The sequence below is a fragment of the Pan troglodytes genome, chromosome 2 (assembly GCF_028858775.2).
Source record: "Pan troglodytes isolate AG18354 chromosome 2, NHGRI_mPanTro3-v2.0_pri, whole genome shotgun sequence".
In the NCBI taxonomy this organism is placed as follows: domain Eukaryota; kingdom Metazoa; phylum Chordata; class Mammalia; order Primates; family Hominidae; genus Pan; species Pan troglodytes.
In genome coordinates this window covers 129,026,462-129,049,311 of record NC_086015.1, presented here as the reverse complement: position 1 = coordinate 129,049,311, position 22,850 = coordinate 129,026,462, and the positions used below count along the sequence as shown (strand labels likewise).

The following is a 22,850-nucleotide window of genomic DNA, read 5'->3' as shown; positions in this document are numbered from 1 at the left end:
ACAGTATTTCTGAGCTCTTTAAAAAAGAAGTCTTCATAATAAAATTTAGTCAGCCAAGAAATTACAAAATAAGCAACTTGTGAATTGAATGACCATGATAAAAGGCTAGTGATGAGAGGTGAATCCATTTAAAAATAGGACTATTATTGCAGAACAGAAAGAAAAGGTGGTCAACCTTAACAACATAAAACAACCTAGAAATAACTAGTTTCCAGAGGTAAAGGGAGGGACTGTAGGAAGTAGAAGTGCTAATGCCCTTTATTAAGCCAATTAATCAGGTCTAAAATTGAAACGTGGTTTCAAATATATAACTTCTTTTTTATTTTCCTCCCTAACTACCTGAGGATCAACCACCATGATGAATGACACAGCAACTATCGGGACCAGGAAGTTCATGACCAATCGACCGCTCCAGAGGAAACAAATGGTCAACAATGTCCCTCACCCCAGGAAGGCAACAAAATGTACAAGACCACAATGGGTGTCATCTTCATATTAATAGTTGGACTCAGAACCTATTTTGGTGGTGGTTAAACAATGGGCTTTGGCATCTTATCTGGTTCTTTGAATTATGCAAAGAAAAATGAACTCAAACATAGACTTGCAAGACACGGCTGGCATGAGAAGAAGATGACCTCAAGAAAACAGCAAAAGGAATGCGAGGGCAGAATGAAGTCAAGAGACTGCAAAGGCCAATGTCAGTGCTGGCAGAAAGCAAAAGGAGTAAAGATTTTGCAATGACTTTATTTGCAGTGACTGTACAAATTTTTCATGAGATGATCAATCAACTGTAAAGACTTTTACATATATATAATACATCTTAATATTTTTCATCACCTTTGATTTCTTAGATGTTCTAGAAACTGATTTTTAGTGAGGAAAAACTACATTTATCTGAGTTGACCAGTTCGTTCAGTTTCACTTCCATTTCTTTTTCTTCTGATAAATTTACACAGCATTCAATTTGCTACTTCTTGTTTTTAAAATCTCATTTTGTGTGATCAGAAGTATCTGTTCATGTCTCTAGCCATCTTTGTGCATAGCAAGGAATGCTGTTCACTTAATATTATGGAGGTTTATTTCTTGGGGTCATGAGATTTGGGGTGATTTCTCTCCCTTTTTGGACTTTTCGGTATTAATTTTTTTGAGACAATGTCACCAATGTCCTTCATATTAATATTTGGACTCAGAACCCATTTTGGTGGTGGTCAAACAATCGTCACCCACATTGGAGTGCAGTGGTACGATCTCAGCTCACCAAACCTCTGCTTCCCAGGCTTAAGCGATTCTCCTGCCTCAGCCTCCCCCGTAGCTGGGATTACAGGAACGCACCACTACTGCCTGGCTAATTATTTTTAGTAGAGATGGGGTTTCACCTTGTTGGCCAGGACGGTCTTGAACTCCTGACCTCAAATGATCCACCCGCCTTGGCCTCCCAAAGTGCTAGGATTACAGGCATGAGCCACTATGCCCAGCCTTTTCTGTATTAAATTTTTTAAAACACAACATTTAAAATAATCAAGTCATTCTTTTTGAATCTACTTTGTATTATAGGTATCCAAATACTCACCTATTCTCTCTCACATGATGACAAACTTGTTGAAATGTCATTTCATTTTGTGGCTCCAGCCCCAGGGATTCTGACTCTGATTCTAAAGGGTCTGCATGCAGAGTGAGCAAGCCGCCTGGATGATTCTCTTACAGGTGTTTTAAGGGCAGGAGTTTGAGACACCCTGATGCAAAAGAACGAACCCTCAAGGAAGGTGGCTGTACATGTATTTTCCTTCCTAGCACAGGAAATGACAGAGAGATTATCCAATCAGTACCACTCATAGCACCTGATTTTATGTGTATGAGGAATTCAGAAATGGTTTGATCAAGGTTGAAGACCTAAAAAGAGGCTTTTCTCTTGGACACCAAGTCCCCATCTCATGCGTGGTTGAGTTAGTAGAAACTGAGGATGATGCTTCTTCCTCCAGCATTGGTATCCCATGGTTTTTGTTCAGTAGATGAAGTACCTCCATCCCCCAACACCCCCAAGCTCAATCCCAGTTTCCTCACATACACTTTTTTTTTTTTTTTTGAGACAGAGTCTTGCTCTGTCACCCAGGCTGGAATGCAGTGCATTGGTGCAACCTCAGCTCACTGCAACCTCCACCTCCCAGGTTCAAGCGATTCTCCTGCCTCAGCCTCCTGAGTAGCTGGGATTACAGACATGCACCATCATGCCTGGTGAATTTTTGTATTTTTAGCAGAGATGAGGCTTTATCATGTTGTCCAGGCTTGTCTCAAACTCTCGGCCTCAAGTGATCCGCCCACCTCAGCCTCCCAAGTGCTAAGATTACAGGTGTGAGCCACCGTGCCCAGCCTCCTCGCTTACACTTTTACAGAAGATCTGATCATACCCACTCCGCAGAAGTCAGAATGGCCCCCATGTGGTGTTGAACGGGAGTGAAAATTTGAGTTCCATCAACTGATGGTGACACAGAAACATTTCCCCCAAAATGCTTTTGGCAGCTCTGCTGATCCATAACCTGGCTCCATTTCAGGGCAAGAACTCCACTTAAGCTGCACTGGCTTCCACTAGAGTAAATCACATTAACTCATGGAAAACACAACTGAAGGGCAAAAAGATTCTTTTTAAAATGATTTTTGTCTCTCACTTACCAACACACGCTGGCCTCCCTATTGCCTGACTCCATTCAACACCTGTTCCACTGAGCACCCACTGAAAGCTCAGCTCATGAGCTGAGATGACCCAGACATCAAGGAGTTTACAATCCAGGGGAAGAACAGACCTGAATACAAGTGATGACAATACAAGACGGAGTCAAAGAGCCCAACTTGAAGTTTCAGCAGAATAGCACCAAAGACTAGTTCCCAACCCAGCTCCCAGAGCCAGCCAGAGCCAGAGCCAGGCTGGCTGCATGAGATCAGCTGGGAGCTTTTGCAAACATAGGTCCTAGCTGAGCCCCTAATCATCACACTGGGAGTCACTGGGAGTGAGCTCCAGGAACTGGTTTATTTAATAAGCACCCACACACACATGATTCTGATGTTCCTAAGGGTTGTAGAAACATGGAACTATAGAAAACACTAAAAAAAAAAAAGGCACTAAAAGAAACCTATAAATATTCACTACCATCCCAGGCATCATGAGGACTCTCCAAGTGCACTATTTACAATACTTAGAATAACCTGGAAGGGAAGCATTCATTCATGACGATGGGCTTTATCGGGATCAGAGCCAGCCCTGGGAATGCTTCAACCTGTGCTGAAGGTCACCCCCTCCTCCCCACAGGAGGGGGCTAACATTAAGGAGCAGGGCCCAGATGGGAAATGGAGTGTCCTTTTATTATGAGACCACAGTGAGAGACTTTTTTTTTTCCACAGTGTCATTCTTGCCACCCAGGCTGGTGTGCAGTGGTGCAATCTCAGCTCACTGCAACTTCCGCCTCCTGGGTTCAAGCGATTCTCCTGTCTCAGCCTCCTGAGTAGCTGCAACTATAGGTGCCCGCCACCATGCCTGGCTCATTTTTGTATTTTTAATAGAGACAGGGTTTCACTATGTTGGTCAGGATGGTCTTGATCTCTTGACCTCATGATCCACCTACCTTGGCTTCCCAAAGTGCTGGGATTACAGGTGTGAGCCACCACGCCTAGCCTGAGACTTTCAAGTAAAGCCACAATGGACCACAGAGCTTAGACATCAGGGCTAACATGGAATCTCTGTCATTAAATCTTGAGCTCTTATTATCTTTGCTCAAAGAAAAAAATAATCACAATTGACATTTTGAGGACAAGACATCTGAATGTAAACTTGATCTTAGAGGATATTAAGGAATTGCTGGTAATTTGATTAGGTATGACAATGATCATATAAAGAATGCCCTCATGTTTTTAGAGGGAAAGTAAATTACGTAGGGGTGAATATCATGATGCAATTACATAACTACTGTAAACAATTTTTTAAATACTTCAGAAAAAAATGGAGTAAATATTGCACACTTTAATAGTTTTTAAACCTATGTGATGGGTATATGGTAGCTCATTAAACTAGTCTACTTTTATGTATATTGAAAATTTTTCATAATAATAATAATAATAAAAACCTTGGCCAGGCACAGCAGCTCATGCCTGTAATTCCAGCACTTTGGGAGGCCGAGGTGGATGGAGGACTGCTTGAGCCCAGGAGTTTGAGACCAGCCTAGGCAACATGGTGAAACCTCATCTCTACAAAAAATAGACAAATTAGTCAGGCATGGTGGTGTGCACCTGCAGTCCCAGCTACTCAGGAGGCTGAGGTGGGAGTATCATCTGAGCCCAGAAGGTCAAGGCTGCAGTGAGCCAAGGTCATGCCACTGCACTCCAGCCTGGGTGACAGACCCTGTCTCAAACAAACAAACAAGCAAACCAAAACCCTCTTGATCCCATTTCCCAAAAAAATGATTTTTTTGAGATCTTACCATCTCCTGGCTTGGTGCAGAGTACAGGAAATCAAGACAAAGTACAGCACACAAGGAATAAGGAGGGAGGGAAGCGTGGGGGAGGCTGACACTGTGGACTCTCCCAGCTCAGTCGACCCATGCACCTTGCTTCATGGAAGAAAGGAATGGAAGATGAATCATGCCTTTCACACACAGTGACCTTCCTCACTAGTAAATGTGCCTCCAGAAGTGTCCAAGAACTCAGTGCCAGAGCCAGGCTGGCTGCATGAGAATCACCTGTGAGCTTTTGCAAACATAGGCCCCTACTGGGTCCAGATGTATTCATCTCTTGGAGAGGAGGAGAGAGGCAGAACAAAGAAAAGGATGGGAAGAAACCAGCCCTGTGCACAGGAGGATCCTGGGATTCCTCCTGCACGTTTAGTGCAATGCAGCCTATTTTACAAGGTCACAGAAGCTCAGAGAGGTAAACCTGCCCAGGTTCTCATAGTTTGTAACTGGCAAAACCGCCCAAATCTCTGTCTAGAGATATTTCCACTTGCTTCAACTCTGGAGCTGTCTTAGTTGTAAAGATGACAGATTCCACTCATCATTCACTTTTGTTTGCTGATATTGCCTAAGGTCCCTTGTGAATATTTAGGTCAGGGCTGTTTTTTTGAGTTTTTTGTTTGTTTGTTTCTTGGTTTTTTTACAAAGCAATCTTGTGGAAAGAACCCAAAGTGGCTCCGCCATTTAAGACCCTGTAAACAGGGAGACCAGAGACTGGAGTCCTGGTCTGGTTTCCACACCTTCCTTAGATTTCCCTGTGTGTAAAATCCAACAACAATCTTTGACAAATTGCCTCCCCTAGGGGAGAGATGGAGGAAGTGTTAACTTTGCTTTTTTTTTTTTTTTTTTTTTTTCAGACAAAGCCTCGCTCTGTCACCCAGGCTGGAGTGGCGCCATCTCAGCTCACTGCAACCTCTGCCTCCTGAGCTCAAATAATTATTGTGCCTCAGCCTCCTGAGCTGCTGGGACTACAGGTAGATGACACCACACCTGGCTAATTTTTGTATTTTTAGTAGAGATGGAACTTCACATATTGGCCAGGCTGGTATCGAACTCCTGGCCTCAAATGATCCGCCCCCCTCAGCCTCTCAAAGTGCTAGGACTACAGGCATGAGCCACCATGCCCAACCACTTTGCTATTTTTTTTTAATAGACAGCTTCGAGGTCCAGCATGAGTTCACAGCTTAGGAAACATCACAGGCAAAGAAGAACACTTTGCATTCAAATAGCAGAATGTTTTCATTTTCAAAGAGCTCTCATCTGCCATCTAATCTTGTCTTCCTAGCAGTCCTGGGAGAGAAGCAGATGTGGTTTCCAATCCCACTTTCCAGAAGAGGAGACTGAGGCAGAGGCTTTGCAGATACACAGAGGACATGTGAGGACAGGTGAAGGTCATGATCATTGTCAGCCCCCTCCCCCAACTTGACATTCCCAGATCTGGTGGACTTCCAGCCAGAGGAGACAGAAGGACTGGATCACTCAACTCTGCCATGGGTGCCAGGACCAAATTTCTCCCTGGCTAACTCGGTCACATCCTGTCTGGGATCTCCAACTACTACCCATCCCACAAGTCTCAGCTAAAACAGCAATTCAACGAGGAACTTTTTTCTGAGGCTCCAGGATTGGGCCAGGCCCTCTCCATGGCTCTCTGCCCTTCCCCTACTGCAGAACTTAGCACCTGTATGTCACTATTGGTTCAAACATGTGTCTTTCGTATGCTCTCCACGTTATCTGCAGCATCTGCCAAGAATAATAATGAATGGTAAAACCTAATCTCTATTGAGTGTCGATGATGCACTTTTAACATGACATCTTATTTAATCCTCACTATATCTGCAAGAGTAGAAGCTATTAATAGCCAATTTTCAGATAAGAAAATCAAAGCACAGTTTCTATAACTTACCCAAGCAGCTAGCTAGGAGGCAGCTCAGTTTGAGCCCAGGGAATCATATTCTAGAGACCGTGCTCTCAATTACTAGAGCAGGTACCTCCCCAGAATCTAGCAGGTGGTTAACGAGTCTTTGTGGAATAAATGAACAGAAGGACAAGCAGATGGATGGATATATAGGTGGGTGGGTGGATAGATGGGTGGATGGAAAGATGGGTGGGCGGGCAAGTGGATGAATGAATGGATGGTTGAGTCAGTGAAGGGATGGCTGAGTGGGTGGAGAAATGGATGAGTGGGTGAGGGGGTGGAGGGATAGATAAATGGATGGACGGGTGGGTGGATAGATGGGTAGATGAGTGAATGGGTGGATAGATGCATGGGTGAGTGGATGGACAGATGGGTTGGTGGGTGGGTAGGTGGATGATAGTTGGGTGCATAAGAGAGTGGGTTGGATAGATAGATGGGTGGGTGGGTGGATAGATGGGTAGGTGGGTGGATGGATGTATGCATGTCTGGATGGATGGAAGGGTGGACGGATGGACGGACAGATGAACAGATGGACTTGAGAATTTATTCGGGGTCCTCCAAAGAATTGAGAGATTTCCTAGGGTGTCTCATTGCCTGCGGGTGGGTGGGCAAGGGGGCTTGCCTGTGTAATACTCATGATTATGGGTAGTGCTCAGCCTTAGTCACCACTCTCAGAACACTTTATTGACTAGGAAAGTCAAAACTGGCATTGACAACTAATGCAAATTACAGCTATAACTAACAGAAGATGTTGAGCTGATGACAGCTGGGCAACCAAAATCAATAACTTGGCTGGGTCATGTTACTGCCATGCTGGGCAGGTAGAGCCAGGGGTTCCTTAATCCCCCCATCACATTGAGGATGCTTATCAAGACTTCCCCAACCATGGGGACAGGGATCTTATCAAATACTTGCAGTTCACCCCAAAAGGCTCACCCTCTTCGTTCCACCTGCACACGACCTTCAGCTCAAAGACATTTCCAGTCCTCCAGGTCAGCCCTTCTTCCAGCCTTTGAATTAACCCTGATGACTGCCTGCACATTAGGTATCTTCACCTTTCATCACACAGCCTTTTCCAAGGCTTTCCTTCAGTCCAGCCCTCACTAAACGTTGGAACTGTTGTTGACAAAATCCAGAACAAGCTGGCTGGGGGATACAGGTGGGAAGCAGGCTGCAGTAATGGGGAAAAATTCTAAGCAATCTCGAACACAGAAAAGAAACTGAACAGGTAAGAGAGAGGCAGTCAAGAGAAGAAGTGTTAATTTTGCATAACTGAAGCTGAAGAAGATCAGGGGGACATGGCAGACCAGAAGATAAATATGATATAGACTCCTTTTTAAAAAAGTGTAAACACCCACCCTTTCCTATTGACAACTGTGTTTCAAATATTGCTAAGGTCTTTACTAAAGGTGAGTCAGAAAAACTGAGTATTTTATGCAATACAGTAAGGAGGCCCATAGGCAAGCATGTTCCTGACACCACCTTCTAGGATAACCCCTGGGATTCTGGTTACACCTGTCCTAAAATTGTCTCTCACTCCTGCTGTTGGAGAGCTACCATGAGAGAAGAACCATAGTGAAGTGGTTAAGAGTGTGCACCCAGCGACCAGCCAGATGGCTTCAAACCATCAGTACCTAATACTGAGCAAGTTACATAATGTTCCTGAGCCTCAACTTTCTCATCTGTAAAATGGGTGTGCCGTCATTCATTAATCAAATTCTAGGTGAGCATATACTAAACACCAGAGACACAAATGAGAATCAGGAATAGGCATGGCCCTGGTCCTCATGGTGACCACAGTCTTGAAGGTAAAGGATGACATGCACAGAAATAGGAATCCATAGCTGAGCTAGTGTCTACCACAGAGAGGTACCTGGTGTCATGAAAGCAGATAACAGGGGGTTGCTGTGACTGAGTCAGTGTGGCCAGACGTCCCTGAGGATGTACTGACTCCACTGTCAGATGAGACTGTGACCAGTAAAGAGGGAGGGAGAGGGAAAATCTTTCCAGGCAGAAAGAGCAGGATGTGCAAAGGCCCTGTGGCAGGAAAAGAGCAAAGGAAGTGCAAGAGCCTGAAAGAGGCCAGAGAGAACAAGTGAACCTGTGGATAATCACAGCACCCACCTCATACAGGAATTGCAAGAAATTGAGACCCTGTCTGTAACAGATTCAGCAATGACTAAATAGAAACTATCTCCTAAAAGCACAGGATGAGGCTCCTTGGTGGTATTTCCCATGTGAGGCTGCCATGGACTCAGAGGCCAAGTTTAAGCTGCCTGTAGACAACCTCCAAGCCAGCTGGACACACATACACCCTCAGGCTCAGGATACCCAGGACAGAGTCCTGGATGCTTGAAGTCATGATAAGTATCCAGAATGACACAGAATTCCAGCCAGGCATGGTGGCTCACGCCTGTAATCCCAGCACTTTGGGAGGCCGAGGTGGATCACCTGAGGTCAGGAGTTCGAGACCAGCCTGGCCAACATGATGAAACTCCCTCTCTACTAAAAATACAAAAAAATTAGCCGGGTATGGTTGTGGGTGCCTGTAGTCCCAGCTACTCAGGAGGCTGGGGCAGGAGAATCGCTTGAACCCGGGAGGTAGAGACTGCAGTGAACTGAGATTGCACCATTGCACTCCCGCCTGGGCAACAGAAGTGAAACTCTGTCTCAAAAAAAGAAAGAAAGAAAAAAGAATGACACAGAATTTGCTAAAGGGGGAGAAAGGGCTTCCTTCCAAAGCTGGGCCTCATTTCTACAGAGTCTTTCAGATGAAAATTAAGCAGCTCTTTGCAAGCACCTCAGAGGAGAACCCCTCACCCTGATGAATCAGGCACACAGGTGGATCCAAGACAATTGGCTGCGTGCATGTGAACAAGCCTATGGTGGAAATGCAGTGCTTTATTTGTTTGGGGTGGTTTAATCACCATGAGGGAGAAGCTTCTAAAGCAGCATTCAGAGGTGGCTGTTGCCTGGGTTTTCTGGAAGGGGGAGGCGGTGAGGATGAGGGCTTCCATTTCATCTGCAGGCCCCTTGCAGAAAGAGCTGGGGAAAGCTTTGCAGCCATCTGCACACTGTTTGCCATCTTGTCTGGCTGGGCAGCCGAGCTCCAGATGGGGGCAGATGGGATAGCTCTTGCCACCGTATTTGGAGAGAAGTGGCAGGGAAGTCAGCCCCCGTGAAGAAGACAGGAGCAGGCAGGTGCTGGACAGTGCTGCCCAGGCCCCTGGGGCTGAAGTGTCCAACCCCGCAGCCTCTAGGTACCACTAAAGCAGCCCAAGAGGATCTTCTCTGTCCATCTCCATCCTGGCACCTACAGACACTTGGAGAGAGTCCTTCACATGGGAACTCACAAATGCACACTGATAACCCCCACACGGAACTCTCATACGTAGCAAGTGAAAAGACAGGATGCCAGTTTAACTTGAATTTCAGATATACAACAAATAATTTTTTAGGGTAAGCAGGTCCCAAATATTGCATGGGATATATTTGCACCAAAAAAAAAGGTTAATGAGAAAATCAGGTTTAATTGGACTTCCTGTATTTTACCTGGCAAGCCTAACCCTGCGTAAACACAACCTCGAGCTTGAAACTCAGAGAAGCCACGGCCGTGCTCACACACGTGCACAAACCCATATGCCTTACAGAGTCAAGGGCTGTGATGAGGGGGTCCCCACCCTTGCACACTTCCCTGTCCTCTGTCTGGGCTCAGAGTAAACAGGGGGTCAGCTGGCATCCACGTCTAAGCTGGGCTTGGAGGTGTCCTAATGAAGCAGGATGCTGACCTGCACTTCCCCAGCTCAGCGGGGGCTGCAGCCAGGCCTAGCTTCCAGTCTCGGGCCTAGAACAAAAAGCACAGCCCTAGACCTTGGCAAGAAGGCTTCATCTCAAGGGCCACTGGTTCAGGACCTATTAGAAGCCCCACTTCTTTCCTCTGTTTCTGCTGCCATTGCCCCAGTCTCTGACCCTGCCACTCAATCACTCTATAAACACGGCAGGTACTAGGGGTGGCTCTGGGCTTGGCACTAAAGACAATGCCCCTGGTAAAGCCACAGTCTAGCAATGACAGTCAACAAAGTATCAGCAACAGCCCTGCCCCACACGTGCTGACTGCGCACAAGGCCGGAGCTGTGAACGTGCTCTCAACAGTGATCTCACTGAACCCTCATGGCAGCTCTAGGATGCAGACAGTAGCATCACATTATCCCCATTTTACTTATGAGAAAACTGAGGTCTGAAGAAGGCAAACACAGGCCTCGCGATTTGCAGTAACATTGCCACGAATGTTTGAGAAAGCAAACTTCTCCAGAGTGACGCAGTCTGCCAAAGCTCAGAAGCCAGAGTCCCTGTTAGCAGGGGCTGGGGGGACTGGGGGCAGACAAGCGGGTAGGGGCTGGACCCCCCCAGGACACCAGGGTGCAGACTGGTGTGAGTAAAAGAAAGAGAGGCGGTCGTGCCATCATCTGCAGAAGATGATGTCTACAGAGGACAGTACCATGTGAGCCCTTGGGGAGCCGGATGACTGGATGGAATTTTGCACAGGATGCAAATTAAGCACAGATCCCCTTCTGACCTAGACAGCCTACCTCCAGGAACATATCACAAAAATGCACGCACAGAGCACCAAGTGATGTGTGCGAGGGAATTCGTCAGAACACCGTCTGTGATTGGGAAAAGGCGGAAACCATCCAAAGACGTATCGGTGCAGGGCTGGTTAAACGAAGCGTAGTGCATCCACACATCAGAATAACTGCTGGGAGAAGAAGGTGGTACCCAGGTTCCAACATGAGGCAATGTCAAAGACATGCTGCCTGAAAAGCAGGCTTTCCAAAGAATAAATATAGCATTATTCCATTTTTATTTTTTTAAAAGGTTACAATAAACACTTATGTGCAAATACATGTGCTTGCGTGCACAGAGGGAAAAGGTGTGGACAGGAACAGAAAACCAAACTCTGCGTGTTCTCACTCACAAGTGGGAGTTGAACAATGAGAACACATGGACACAGGGAGGGGAACATCACACACCAGGGCCCGTCGGGGGTGGGGGACAAGGGGAGGGAGAGCGTTAGGACAAATACCTAATGCATGTGGGGCTTAAAAGCTAGATGACGGGTAGATAGGTGCAGTAAACCACCATGGCACATGTATATCTATGTAACAAACCTGCACATTCAGCACATGTATCTCAGAACATAGAATAAAAAATAAAAAGAAATAAAAAAAAAAGGTGTGGAGAGGTATACCCCAACCCTTCCCAGTGTTACCTCTGAGAAGCAAGATCAAGAAAAGCAAATCAAGAGGAAGTTTTGTGTTTTGTTTTCTATATAAATTTTTTTATTTTTATTTTATTTTTTATTTTTGGAAACATAGTCTCACTCCATTGTGCAGGCTGGAGTCCAGGGACACAATCTCGGCTCACTGCAACCTCCTCCTCACTGCAACCTGCTCCTCACTGCAACCTGCTCCTCACTGCAACCTCCTCCTCACTGCAACCACCTCCTCACTGCAACCTGCTCCTCACTGCAACCTGCTCCTCACTGCAACCTCCTCCTCACTGCAACCTCCTCCTCACTGCAACCACCTCCTCACTGCAACCTGCTCCTCACTGCAACCTCCTCCTCACTGCAACCACCTCCTCACTGCAACCTGCTCCTCACTGCAACCTGCTCCTCACTGCAACCTCCTCCTCACTGCAACCTGCTCCTTCTGGGTTCAAGTGATTCTCTTGCCTCAGCCTCTCAAATAACTATGATTAAAGGCACATACCACCAAGCCCGGCTAAATTTGTATTTTTTGTAGATACAGGGTTTCACTATTTGGCCACCTGGTCTCAAATTCCTGGCCTGCCCGCCTTGGCCTCCAAAAGTGCTGGGATTACAGGTGTGAACCACCATGCCTGGCCTGCATTGCTTGAATTCCCAGACCACATGGACCCTCTCATCTGGCCCAATTGCAAGAGTCCAAGGCAGGAAAGGCAGAAGGCAGGGGCTTACCCCTCCATCAGGACAACATAGAACAGAGTCAAAAAAGAAAAACATGAATGGATCAGTCAAGAGGGCTGTGCACGTACCCTCCCAGGCATCTACACCTTGCAACTTAAGCCGACAGGCTTTCAAGCCACAGAGTCTTCCTCCCCAGAGACTAGCAAGGACACAAGCCCTGGCCAGGCCCCTCCAGGAGGATGGTCTGAGGGACAAGGTGGGGTGCACAGTCGGGGTGGCAGGAGGAAAGGGGGACATGAAGACAAGGAAACCAGGGCACCCCATGCTTCCTGAAGGCCCCCAGAACAGGGCGCTACACAGAGCCCCTGCTTACCTGTTTCTACAACAGCCTGGACACAAGGAAAAGGAAAACAAGGAAAATACAAAAAGCCCCGCCTCACCTGGAGCAGGATAAATAAAGGTGTGTGACTTTGTCTTCATGTCCTTTGGAATTGGAAATCCAAGCTTCCTCTCCTCTGCCTTTAAGGCCCTGGCTGCTGCCCCACAGCTCCCTTCTCTTCCCTCCTCCTCCTGTCCTGACTCTTTTTTTTTTTTTTTTTTTTTTTTTTGAGATGGAATCTTGCTCTGTTGCCCAGGCTGGAGAACAGTGGCACAATCTCAGCTCACTGCAACCTCCACCTTCCGGGTTCAAGCAATTCTCGTGGCTCAGCTTCCCGAGTAGCTGGGATTATAGGTGTCACCACGTCTGGCTAATTATTGTATTTTTCGTAGAGACAGGTTTTCACCATGTTGGCCAGTCTGGTCTCAAACTCCTGGCCTCAGGTGATCCGCCAACCTCGGCCTCCCAAAGTGCTGGGATTACAGGTGTGAGCCACAATGCCTGGCCCTCTTGTCCTAACTCTGCCATCTCTTTGCAGTCTCCCCCAAGCAGCTTTTCCTGGGCCTGCCCTGCCCCCCTCCACAGCTGCACTCTCAAACCACCCCCCAATGCCCCCTGGCCCTGGCTCCTGCCCCGGGGCTCTGATCCTCAGCTGGTGAGGTCTAGAGGGTCAGAGGGAGCCAGACTCCCTAGAGAAGCTAAGGCAGGAGCCCTGTGCTTAGGCAGGAGCTAAGCTAAGCTAAGGCAGGAGCCCTGTGTGTAACCTGCCCCCTTCCAGCTGGGGCTGAATGGAAGGGGGAAAGGCTGCCCCCAGAATACAGGGCTCTCAGAGGCCCTGGGGATCTGTGCTGGCAGTCAGGAGGACTGTCACCTCAGCGCAGTTGCCTGCAAGGAGGGCTGTGCAGGAAGCTGCATGTTGCTCAGAGAACAAAAAAAGGAAATTAAATGCACCATCTGGTTATTAGGATGAGCTTTTGAGGCAGACACTTAAATATGCATGCCTAGACATTATAAAACTTGGGGGAAATGTTAATTTCAATAACGCCAGTTCTTGTGCTCGCAGAAACCATTCTTTTATCTCTCTTCCTAGTAATCTGGGGGCTCCATCCCTCAGAGTGGCAGCGCCAAGACAGCTGGTCTCACTGGGTTTTGTAAGCTGTGCAAGGTGAGATCCCAAGCCCTTGCCTGGAGACCCATCTTAGGAAAATGTTAGAACAGGGCAACAAGTTGCCATTTCCTCCCTCCTTTCTCTTCCCCATACAAAAATCAGAAAGCACCCTAGCCCAGACCTGTGTACATTTCAAGGGTGACTCGACTCATGGCCGCCTGGGAGTCAGGGTGGTACAAAGTCCTCTTAACCTAAGACTGTCGGGGTACAAGGATCAGCATTTTTTTTCCCTTTTTCTTGAGGGCCAGATGGTAAACAGTTCAGCTTTGCAAGCCATAGGTCTCTGTCCCAACTACTCAACTCTCCATTGTAACAGGAAAGCAGCCACAGACAATATGCACTGAAATGGGTGTGGCTGTGTTCCAATAAAACTTTATTTGTATGAACAGGCAGGGGGCTGGTTCTGGCCTGTGGGCTACAGCCTGCCTCCTCTGCTACAGCGTGATCTCCAAGGACCGATCCATCTTGTAGACCAGCAGCTGGCACACAGGAGCTGCTCAGATACTTGAAGGAGGAACGGAGAAGGCAAGCAGCCCCCAGTGCGCAGACGTGAGGGTCTCCCAGCAGCACCATCCTTTGCCATCTCATGCCGAGGGACAAAGCCAGAGCAGGGCTCTCCACCAAGGCTGGGTTCTCCTCCAAGGAAATGTGATAACAGGACAGAAAGCATCGTGGAAGGATAGGGGCTTTGGAGTCCCACAAACCACAGTTTGCAAGACCAGGAGCAACCTGCACTTCCTTGCACACACCCTGGGTGGGTGCTGGAGCATCTAGACTTAGAGTGAATCTTTTCCCCCTCCTCCCCCAACTGGCCTCCATTACACTTCCATCAACAATGTGGTGTATGTACACAATGGAATACTATTCAGCCTTCAAAAAGAAGGAAATCCTGCCATTTGAGACAACATGGATGAACCTGGAGGATATTATGTTAAGTGAAATAAGCCAAGCACGGAACGACAAATACCACATGATCTCACTTATATGTGGAATCTAAAAAAGTTAAACTCGGCCAGGCATGGTGGCTCATGCCTGTAATCCCAGCACTTTGGGAGGCTGAGGCTGGCAGATTGCTTGAGCCCAGGAGTTCGAGACCAGCCTGCATAATACAGCAAGACCCTGTCTCTACAAAAAAATACAAAAATTAGTGGAGCGTGGTGGTGCATTCCTGTACTCCCAGATACTCAGGAGGCCGAGTTGGGAGGATTGATTGAGCTTGGGAGGTCAAGGCTGCAGTGAGCCCAGATCACAACCCTGCACTACAGCCTGGGCAATAGAATGAGATTGTCTCAAAAAAAAAAAAAAGAAAGAAAAAGAAAAGAAAAAAGTTGAATTCACAGAAGTAGAGTAGAATGATGGTTGCCAGGGTGGGGAAGTGGGCAGATGCCAAAGGACACAGAATGTCATTTTTAAAGAAGAAGAATAAGGTCAGGATATCCATGGGACAACATGGTACCTATAGTTTATAACAACATATCATACACTTGGAAATCACTAAGAGAGTAGATTTTTAAGTGTTCTCACCACAAAAAAATAAGTCTGGGAGGTGATATGTTATTTAGCTTGATTTAGCCATTTCATAATGTATACATACTTCAATCACATCATGTTGTATACCCTCTTGTACATAATTTTTGTCAATTCAATAAATTCAACAACTCCAAAAAACAAGACATTCTCTTTACAAAAATAATTATTAAAAATAAAATTCAGAATTCTATTTTATTTATTTATTTATTTTTGAAACAGAGTCTCACTCTGTCACCCAGGCTGGCTGAAGTGCAGTGGTGCGATCTCGGCTGACTGCAGCCTCTGTCTCCCAGGTTCAAACGACTCTCCTGCCTCAGCCTCCCGAGTAGCTGGGATTACAGGTGTGTGCAATCACACTTGGCTAATTTCTGTATTTTTGGTAGAGACAGTTTCGCCATGTTGGCCAGGCTGGTCTTGAACTCCTGACCTTAGGTGATCTGCCAGCCTCGGCCTCCCAAAGTGCTGGGATTACAGGTGTGAGCCACTGCGCCTGGATAGAATATAAAAGATTCTTTAATTCAACTAAAACATTAAAACATAGATTATTTCTATAAGTGGTAATTGTTCTAACGTGTTTTGGTCAAAATAGTCTCCCTACCCATCCACAATTAAATGGTTAATTGACAATTGATTGGATTTTGATAAAGTTTTCAAATCATGATTGACTTTTCCAATGTACAGTAAAATATGTTTGAAAATATTTCATAAAAATTAATATTTAAAAATGGTCAGGCATGGTGGCTCACGCCTATAATCCTATACTTTGGAGGCCAAGGTGGGCCGATCACTTGAGGTCAGGAGTTTGAGACCAGCCTGGCCAAACCTCATCTCTACTAAAAGTACAAAAGTTAGTCAGGTATGGTGGCACACACCTGCATTCCCAGCTACTTGGGAGGCTGAGGCAGGAGAATCCCTTGAACCTGGGAGGTGGGTTCCCCAGGCTTAGAGCAAAACCCCCATCTTTTCTGTCTCCACTCTCAACCCAGGCAATCGCAGTCATTTCCACAGCCTCAACCACTGTCTACCTGGGATGCCTCCCAAGCCTGAGTCTCCAGCCCAAACCTGTCTTCCTAGCCCCAGACCCATCTGTCCTGGCACACATTGTCCCCAGGGTCCCAAGAAACATCAGCCAATGAGTCCAACGTCGACTTCCTGTCCTTGCCTGACACTGCCAGCCCTGAGATCAGACTTGACCATTCACCTCCAGTACCTGATAGGTCCATCAGTGCTTTGGAACATATCCCACAAACATTCCCCAAACCAGGCACCGGACTCCACACATCAACACCGTCATGTAAGTCACCAGCATCCCTGGCAGGGACCCCTGTCCCAGCCTCCAACTCATCTCCTTCCTGTCCCTTGAGTTCTGTGTCACATTCCAGAGGCCACAAGAAGAAAAATGACCACCTTAATGAAATTAAAAGAATTGAGAAGACATTTCCCTATGGTCCAAAGTCTTTCCAACTGAGAAACACATATCAAGATCCAGCCTGCCAACCCTGCGGCTAAATGTTCCTGAAATAATTAAAGCCCAGGGCAACACAGCCCCCACTCCACAAGTACTCCCAGCACAGTAAGACTTGCTTCTCTGCAGGGGCTTGAAATGTCCAGTGTGTACCCTGCCCCTCTCTGTTGTAGCTAACAGGAATGTGCTCCGTGTCTTCTTCCTGCTCAAAGGACCGTCCACCAACCTGCACAGGCAGCACTTTCGGCCGGGGGGGATGGGAGAACCTCCCACCATTTCCCACTTATGCACTGCATTCCTCAGGAGTCTGCCTCACAAATTACAAGAGTGCCACAGCAGACACACCATGTTCCAGCGGGTGGCCATGTCTTCATGTCAGCTTGAAAGATCATCGCCAGGGAAATACCTATATCTCAGCAGAGACAGCTTCAGCCTGTGTAGTCCAGCTGTGCTCAAATGGAAATCCAGAAACCTGGATGCTGGTCAAAACACCCTGTCTTGGAGAGCCGGTTCTGCAGGTCCCCAGCGTGGGAGTGAACTGGGTGGGCCACCTGCCCTGCCTGCCCACATCCCTGCGTCCTGGAATCCTGGACCCTGAGAACCAGGGGGATGTGGTGGGGAACAGGCAAGTCTTGTGCAGAAAGCCAAGATGCCACCCAAATCCACTCTGCAGTCTAGGTGGGTGATACTCTGGTCTGCACCGTACCAGCGCATGAGGGGATGGAGGACGGAGTCTAGACAAGCCAAAGGTAAAAAGATATTGCCCGAGTATTTTGTGCTTTGTCTGTGTTACAATGCTATGCCCAGCCCAGCGTGGTGGCTCACACCTGTGATCTCAGCACCTTGGGAGGCCGAGGCAGGTGGATCACCTTAGGTCAGGAGTTTGAGACCAGCCTGGCCAATGTGGTGAAACCCCATCTCTACTAAAAATACAAAAATTAGCCGGGTGTGTTGGTGGGCACCTGTAATCCCAGCTACTTGGGAGGCTGAGGCAGGAGAATCACTTGAGCCCAGGAGGTGGAGGTTGCAGTGAGCGGAGATCATGCCACTGCACTCCAGCCTGGGCAACAGAGTAAGACTCCGTCTTAAAAAAATAATAAAATAAATAAATTCTATGTCCAGCATTTTCCATGTACTGTCTTATTATCTCAGTAAATCCCATATAACCTCCCTATGAAAGTGTTATCTCATTTATCTCCATTTATAGATGAGAAAACTGAGGCCCCTGGAGTACTATTAATTTTCCAAGACCACATTGCTCATAAAGGGTACAGCAGGGACCCAAGCTCGACACTCTCACCCTCAAACATTTCCACAAGTGTAGACCAATGGCTCTCAACTGGGGTGGTTTTGCTCACGTACCACTCCCTTGCTCCATGATATTTGAAACCGTCTGGAGACATCTGGGGTAGCCACAGATGGGAGGGTAGAATGGCACCTAGAGGATGGAGACCAGAGATGCTGCTAACCATCCTACAATACACAGAACGGCCCCCCTCCTGACCACCACCACGAATGGTCTGACCCCAAGTGTTGTGACTGTGCCAAAGCTGAGAAACCCAGGTTTCTCCTCAGCAAGAAGGGAAAATACCTGCAACGTGGATGCACCTCTACAGGAGCCCCAGGATGACAATAACCTTCCTGATCTGGCTTCAACCCTGGATGCTTTTACGTGGTGCGTCCATCAGGGATTTCAGGGACTCCAACGAGTTATTACCCTTGAATGCTCGGTTCCGCCTGACAACCCAGAAATCTCTGCCAAGATGCCTGGTCTTGGGGAAGGATCAGCAAATTGTTGAGGTTGATAACCAAATACCTAGGAGAGACTTTTCTCTCCCTCCAGGAGGAGCTGTGGGTCAGACACACCCTGGGATCATTCACAAGCGGTCAATAAAGGTTTGGCGAGGGCCAGGTTTTCTAGGCCTTCTCAATGGGGTGGGTGTTTGTGGATACACAAGAAGCCTGTGAAACTTCTGATATTGGCAGGAAATCAATGCCTCCCACCCTCTACCCTCCACCACCCCCCACCTCCCCCCCATAAACACGTGCCCTGCAGCAGGACTTGGCACTCAGGGGCTCCTGGGGGCCCGATTTACCTGCTAAAATATCCTCTAGCCACCGCCGAATAACGCAACCCCTTGCCACCCAACCACAAGAGCACAGCCTGGGAGCCACTCCAAGGGACATCCAGTCACATTAAAACCTCAGCTATCTAGAGCACCAGGCCTGGTGATGAGAAAGAACATTTTATCCTTAAAAGCATCTGAATGCCCATGCTGCTTCTTGCAGAGAAAAGTCCAAAATAATCTGCTATTAAAGAACGAGGATGGTTTTGACATTTTTACCAAGCTAATGGTCTACGCAGACAAAATCTCATAAAAGGGCACTCTGTTCTTCTTGATCCACTCAGACATGGCCTGTGAGTGAAGAAACGGGCTCTCCTCCTCAAAGAAATCACTGCTGATCCTCACACCAGCCTGACACTGCTTCATGGGTTCTTCAAAGAGAGTATTCCCATAGAAACTAAAAGGGAAGAGGAATGTGTCTGGCGGGCATTGTGGGCAGCAGTGGGCTTTGGGCCAAATTTTAAGTTTGAAAATCCAGATTCCCTCTTTTCGAGGGGCCGCCAGACTGAGCAGATACAGACACCATGAAAAGAGGGTGCCATGTTCAGATTCAGGAAACAAGGATGGTTTCTGTTCAGTTCCTGCATCATCCTTCAGGTCATGCGATTCCCATTTCCCTCTGTGGACCAAGAAATTCAGTGGGGTTTCTGCCTTTTAAATATTTCATTATCAATATGTCATCCTTTTAGCCTCCAGAAAGCATTTTAACATGGAGATTCTGGCTTAAAACACTTGTGGGTCTGTCTCTCTCTCTCTCTTCCTTGAAACAGGGTCTCACTTTGTCACCTACACTGGAGTGCAGTGGCATGATCCCAGCTCACTGCAGCCGGACCTTCCAGGCTCTAGCAATCCTCCCACCTCAGCCTCCCAAGTACTTGGGACTACAGGCACACACCACCATACCTGGCTTTTTTTTTTTTTTGGTAGCTATGAGGCTTCACCACGTTGCCCAGGCTGGTCTTAAACTCCTGAGCTCAAGCGATCCTCCCCCTTCGGCCTCTCAAAGTGCTGGGATTATTGGCTTGAGCCACCACGCCCGGCCAAGAACCTTGTCTCTTGTGATGCACCCCAGAACAAAACATCACTGCAAAAACACACCAAGGCATGAGTTTCAGTCCTAAGTCCCATTTATCCACCATACACTATGTGCCAGGCACAATGCTAAGTGCTTCTATGGACGAGCTTCCCTTAATCTTAGCAGTAACAACCCCAGGCAATGGGGCCTGTTGACCGATCCATTTGCCACTGAAGACAGTAAGGCTCAGAGAGGGTAAGTGGCTTGTGCCATGTCAGCCAGCTAAGGAGGGGCAGAACCAGGGTGCAAACCCCAGCCTCCTGGCTCCAGACTCGCGTTCCCAAGGTCCCACTACACTTGGTCACTCCACTGCATTCTTGTATCCTGGTCTTTGGCAGAGTCCACGTAAAAGAGGGAGGTAGAGGGAGTGAGAGTGACTTCATGCAATAAAGTGTCCGGGCGTTACACTGCCACCGTAATTGTGTCCCCGACCAGGACCTCTCCCTTCTCATCCTTTCCGTGATTGGCCCTGGAAAACCTTCCAGAGAACTGTACTCCTTCTCCTGGGATCTCAGAGAAAATTCACCTGAGTTCAGTGTCCAGGTGACCCAAGCTCTGAATGCAGTAAAGTGCAGGGGGAGATGAGGATGTCACCATGAGCAAGCCTCCCAAACAGCATCCGGGAGCAACCCCAAGACTGGGCAGGGAGGGCTCTGATGCCGCCCACGGCGAAGAGGGCTGCCCGTGCTGCTTAAATGGGTTCAGAATGAAGGCCGCCCTCTCTCCCATGTGGGGCTCATTCACCACGAATCAAATGATTAAGACAAGCTCAGCTGAGCAAATGGTCAAACATAAAAACATGTGGAAGGAACAAAGAGGTCAACCGCATTATCCATCAAAAACCGTCAAGGTGGCGGCCCTCACTGAGGGGTACAGCTCTCCAGCGGGCCCTCATCTGCCCTCCAAACCCACGTGCCTCCCCAGTGGAAGGCCAGCAAAGCCACACAGGAAGAGTTGGTGTAGGAAAGCAGAAAGTGAACCCCAGGAGGCCAGGCTGGCCACGGAACCCCATCGCACACACACAGGCCCGGTGACTCAGGGGCCCACGTGTGCAGGACACTGAGAGCTCACAGGGACAGTGCCCCGGGGGATGCAAGGAACTTTCCCTCTCTGTCCCTCTCTGTAGGAATGGAAAGAGGAGAGCGATTTCTGGGATGGAAGCCATCTGCCTCCTCTCAACTCCCGCTGCCCAACCAGAAAGGGAAGAAAAACAGGAAGATGCGGGGCAGGTGAGGAGCTGGGTGAGCGCTGCCAGCCCGCAGCCCAGCAGAGCAGGGCTTGGCCAAGCCTGGCGCCAGGGACTTCCCCCTACCCCCGCCACAAGCCCCTCGCCAGGTGAGAGGCACCGGCAGAGTCCCAGACAGATGCCCCAGACAGGATGCCCAGCGCAACCCCCGCCCCTTCCCCTGCTGGGGGCCCCCAGGACGCGGGGCTCCCCCTCCCCTTTTGGCTAGCCGCAGAGTCCAGTGGGTCTCCCGGCCAGGGACGTCGTGAGAGAATCAGGAAGTCGAAGCCACACAGCCGAGAAGGGGCAGCTGGCGTCTCGGAGGCCGTCACGAGCTGTCACTCCGCGCCCGCCGGAGTTGCCGCTCAGTTACCAACTTCAACCCGGGGCCCGCCACGGAGCCTCCCGCCGCCCCTACCCCGCGTCCCCGGCACCCCGGCACCCCCGGACCCCCGCGCCCGCGTCACTTACTCCTCTGCCGTCGCCACCTGTCTGGGTGCCGGTCTCCTCCCTGCCCGGCCGCGGCGCGTCCTCTCCGTCCTCGCAGTCCTCGGGCTGTGCGCTTCCCCCCTCCAGCAACAGCCGCAGCCTCTTCTCCCCGGGAGGGACGTCGTCCTCCTCCCTCCTGGGCCGGCCATCCCTGCCTCGGGGATTGCCAGTGGCTTCGGAGCTGCCGGAAGGGCTGGCCATGGCTCTGGGGGCTCTGCCTGCACTTGGGGAAGAGGAAGGACCCGGCGCGAGCGGCCTCTCGGCGGAGCTGGGGCGTCTGAGCGCGGGCTCGGAGGGTCCGCGCGGCGCGGAGCTGGGCAACCGGGCCGGCGCGGCTCCTCCGCGGGCCGCTCCTGGCTCTCTGGCGCCCTCTGCTGGCCGCTCGCGCGCACCGCGGACACGCCGGGCCGGGGCCTGCGCCACGCTCACCTGCCCCGGCCTAGGCGGTCGCTGTCCCCTGCCCGTAGCCAGGCCCGCTCCGGCCAGGCCCTCCACCTCCGCCCCGCCCCAGCCAGGTTGCACCCCGAAGGTCTCCCTGCCCAAGGAGGAGAGAAGAGAAGGGACGCCCCGAGAGGGTGGACATCAGCCAGAGCCACCTTGTCTTTGCTCTTACCCTGTGTCTTGCATGATTTGGAGGTGGTGGGAAAACCGAGGCTGCTCAAAACTCGTGGAGAATTCCGCCTGCAGGATGACATGAATGCACCTTCGCATCGCTTACCAACAGATCTTTTTTGAGCATCTCTGTGGACCGGGCGTGGTGATGGGGGAGGGGATATTGTGGTGGACATGACAGGCATTGCCTTCACCCAGTGGGGCTCAGCGCTGTGTGAGGAGGCATTGAGAACGGACATTGTCGATTGGGCAAAAGGAGGCCAAGGAGAAGTGCTGGGTGCATGGGAACTGAAAAAGATAGGAGGCTCAGCAGGTCTTGGAGCTGGGAGAGGGACAGCAGCAGCGGCTGTTCCAAAGGAAGCAACAGCTGAGAGACTTCTCAGAGAGTTGTTCTCAGCCCAGTGGAGCATGTTCGGGCAGAGGGAA

The 22,850-nt window shown here is 49.1% G+C and overlaps 1 protein-coding gene and 1 pseudogene across 1 annotated transcript in view; one reads left to right on the top strand and one right to left on the bottom strand.

Annotated features, from left to right (window-relative positions):
* Positions 1 to 972, top strand: part of LOC100615781 (small ribosomal subunit protein eS24-like) — a 111,692-nt pseudogene extending 110,720 nt beyond the window's left edge.
* The window catches only part of LOC107970747 (translation initiation factor IF-2), a 127,238-nt gene extending 104,715 nt beyond the window's left edge, over positions 1 to 22,523 (bottom strand). The window contains exons 1-2 of the mRNA XM_054681369.1: positions 22,426 to 22,523; positions 21,795 to 22,347 (exon numbers count right to left, since the gene is read on the bottom strand). Coding sequence (XP_054537344.1) covers positions 21,795 to 22,347; positions 22,426 to 22,523 — 651 coding nt within the window. The remainder of the gene's footprint in view (positions 1 to 21,794; positions 22,348 to 22,425) is intronic.
* Between the last annotated feature and the right edge of the window lie 327 nt (positions 22,524 to 22,850).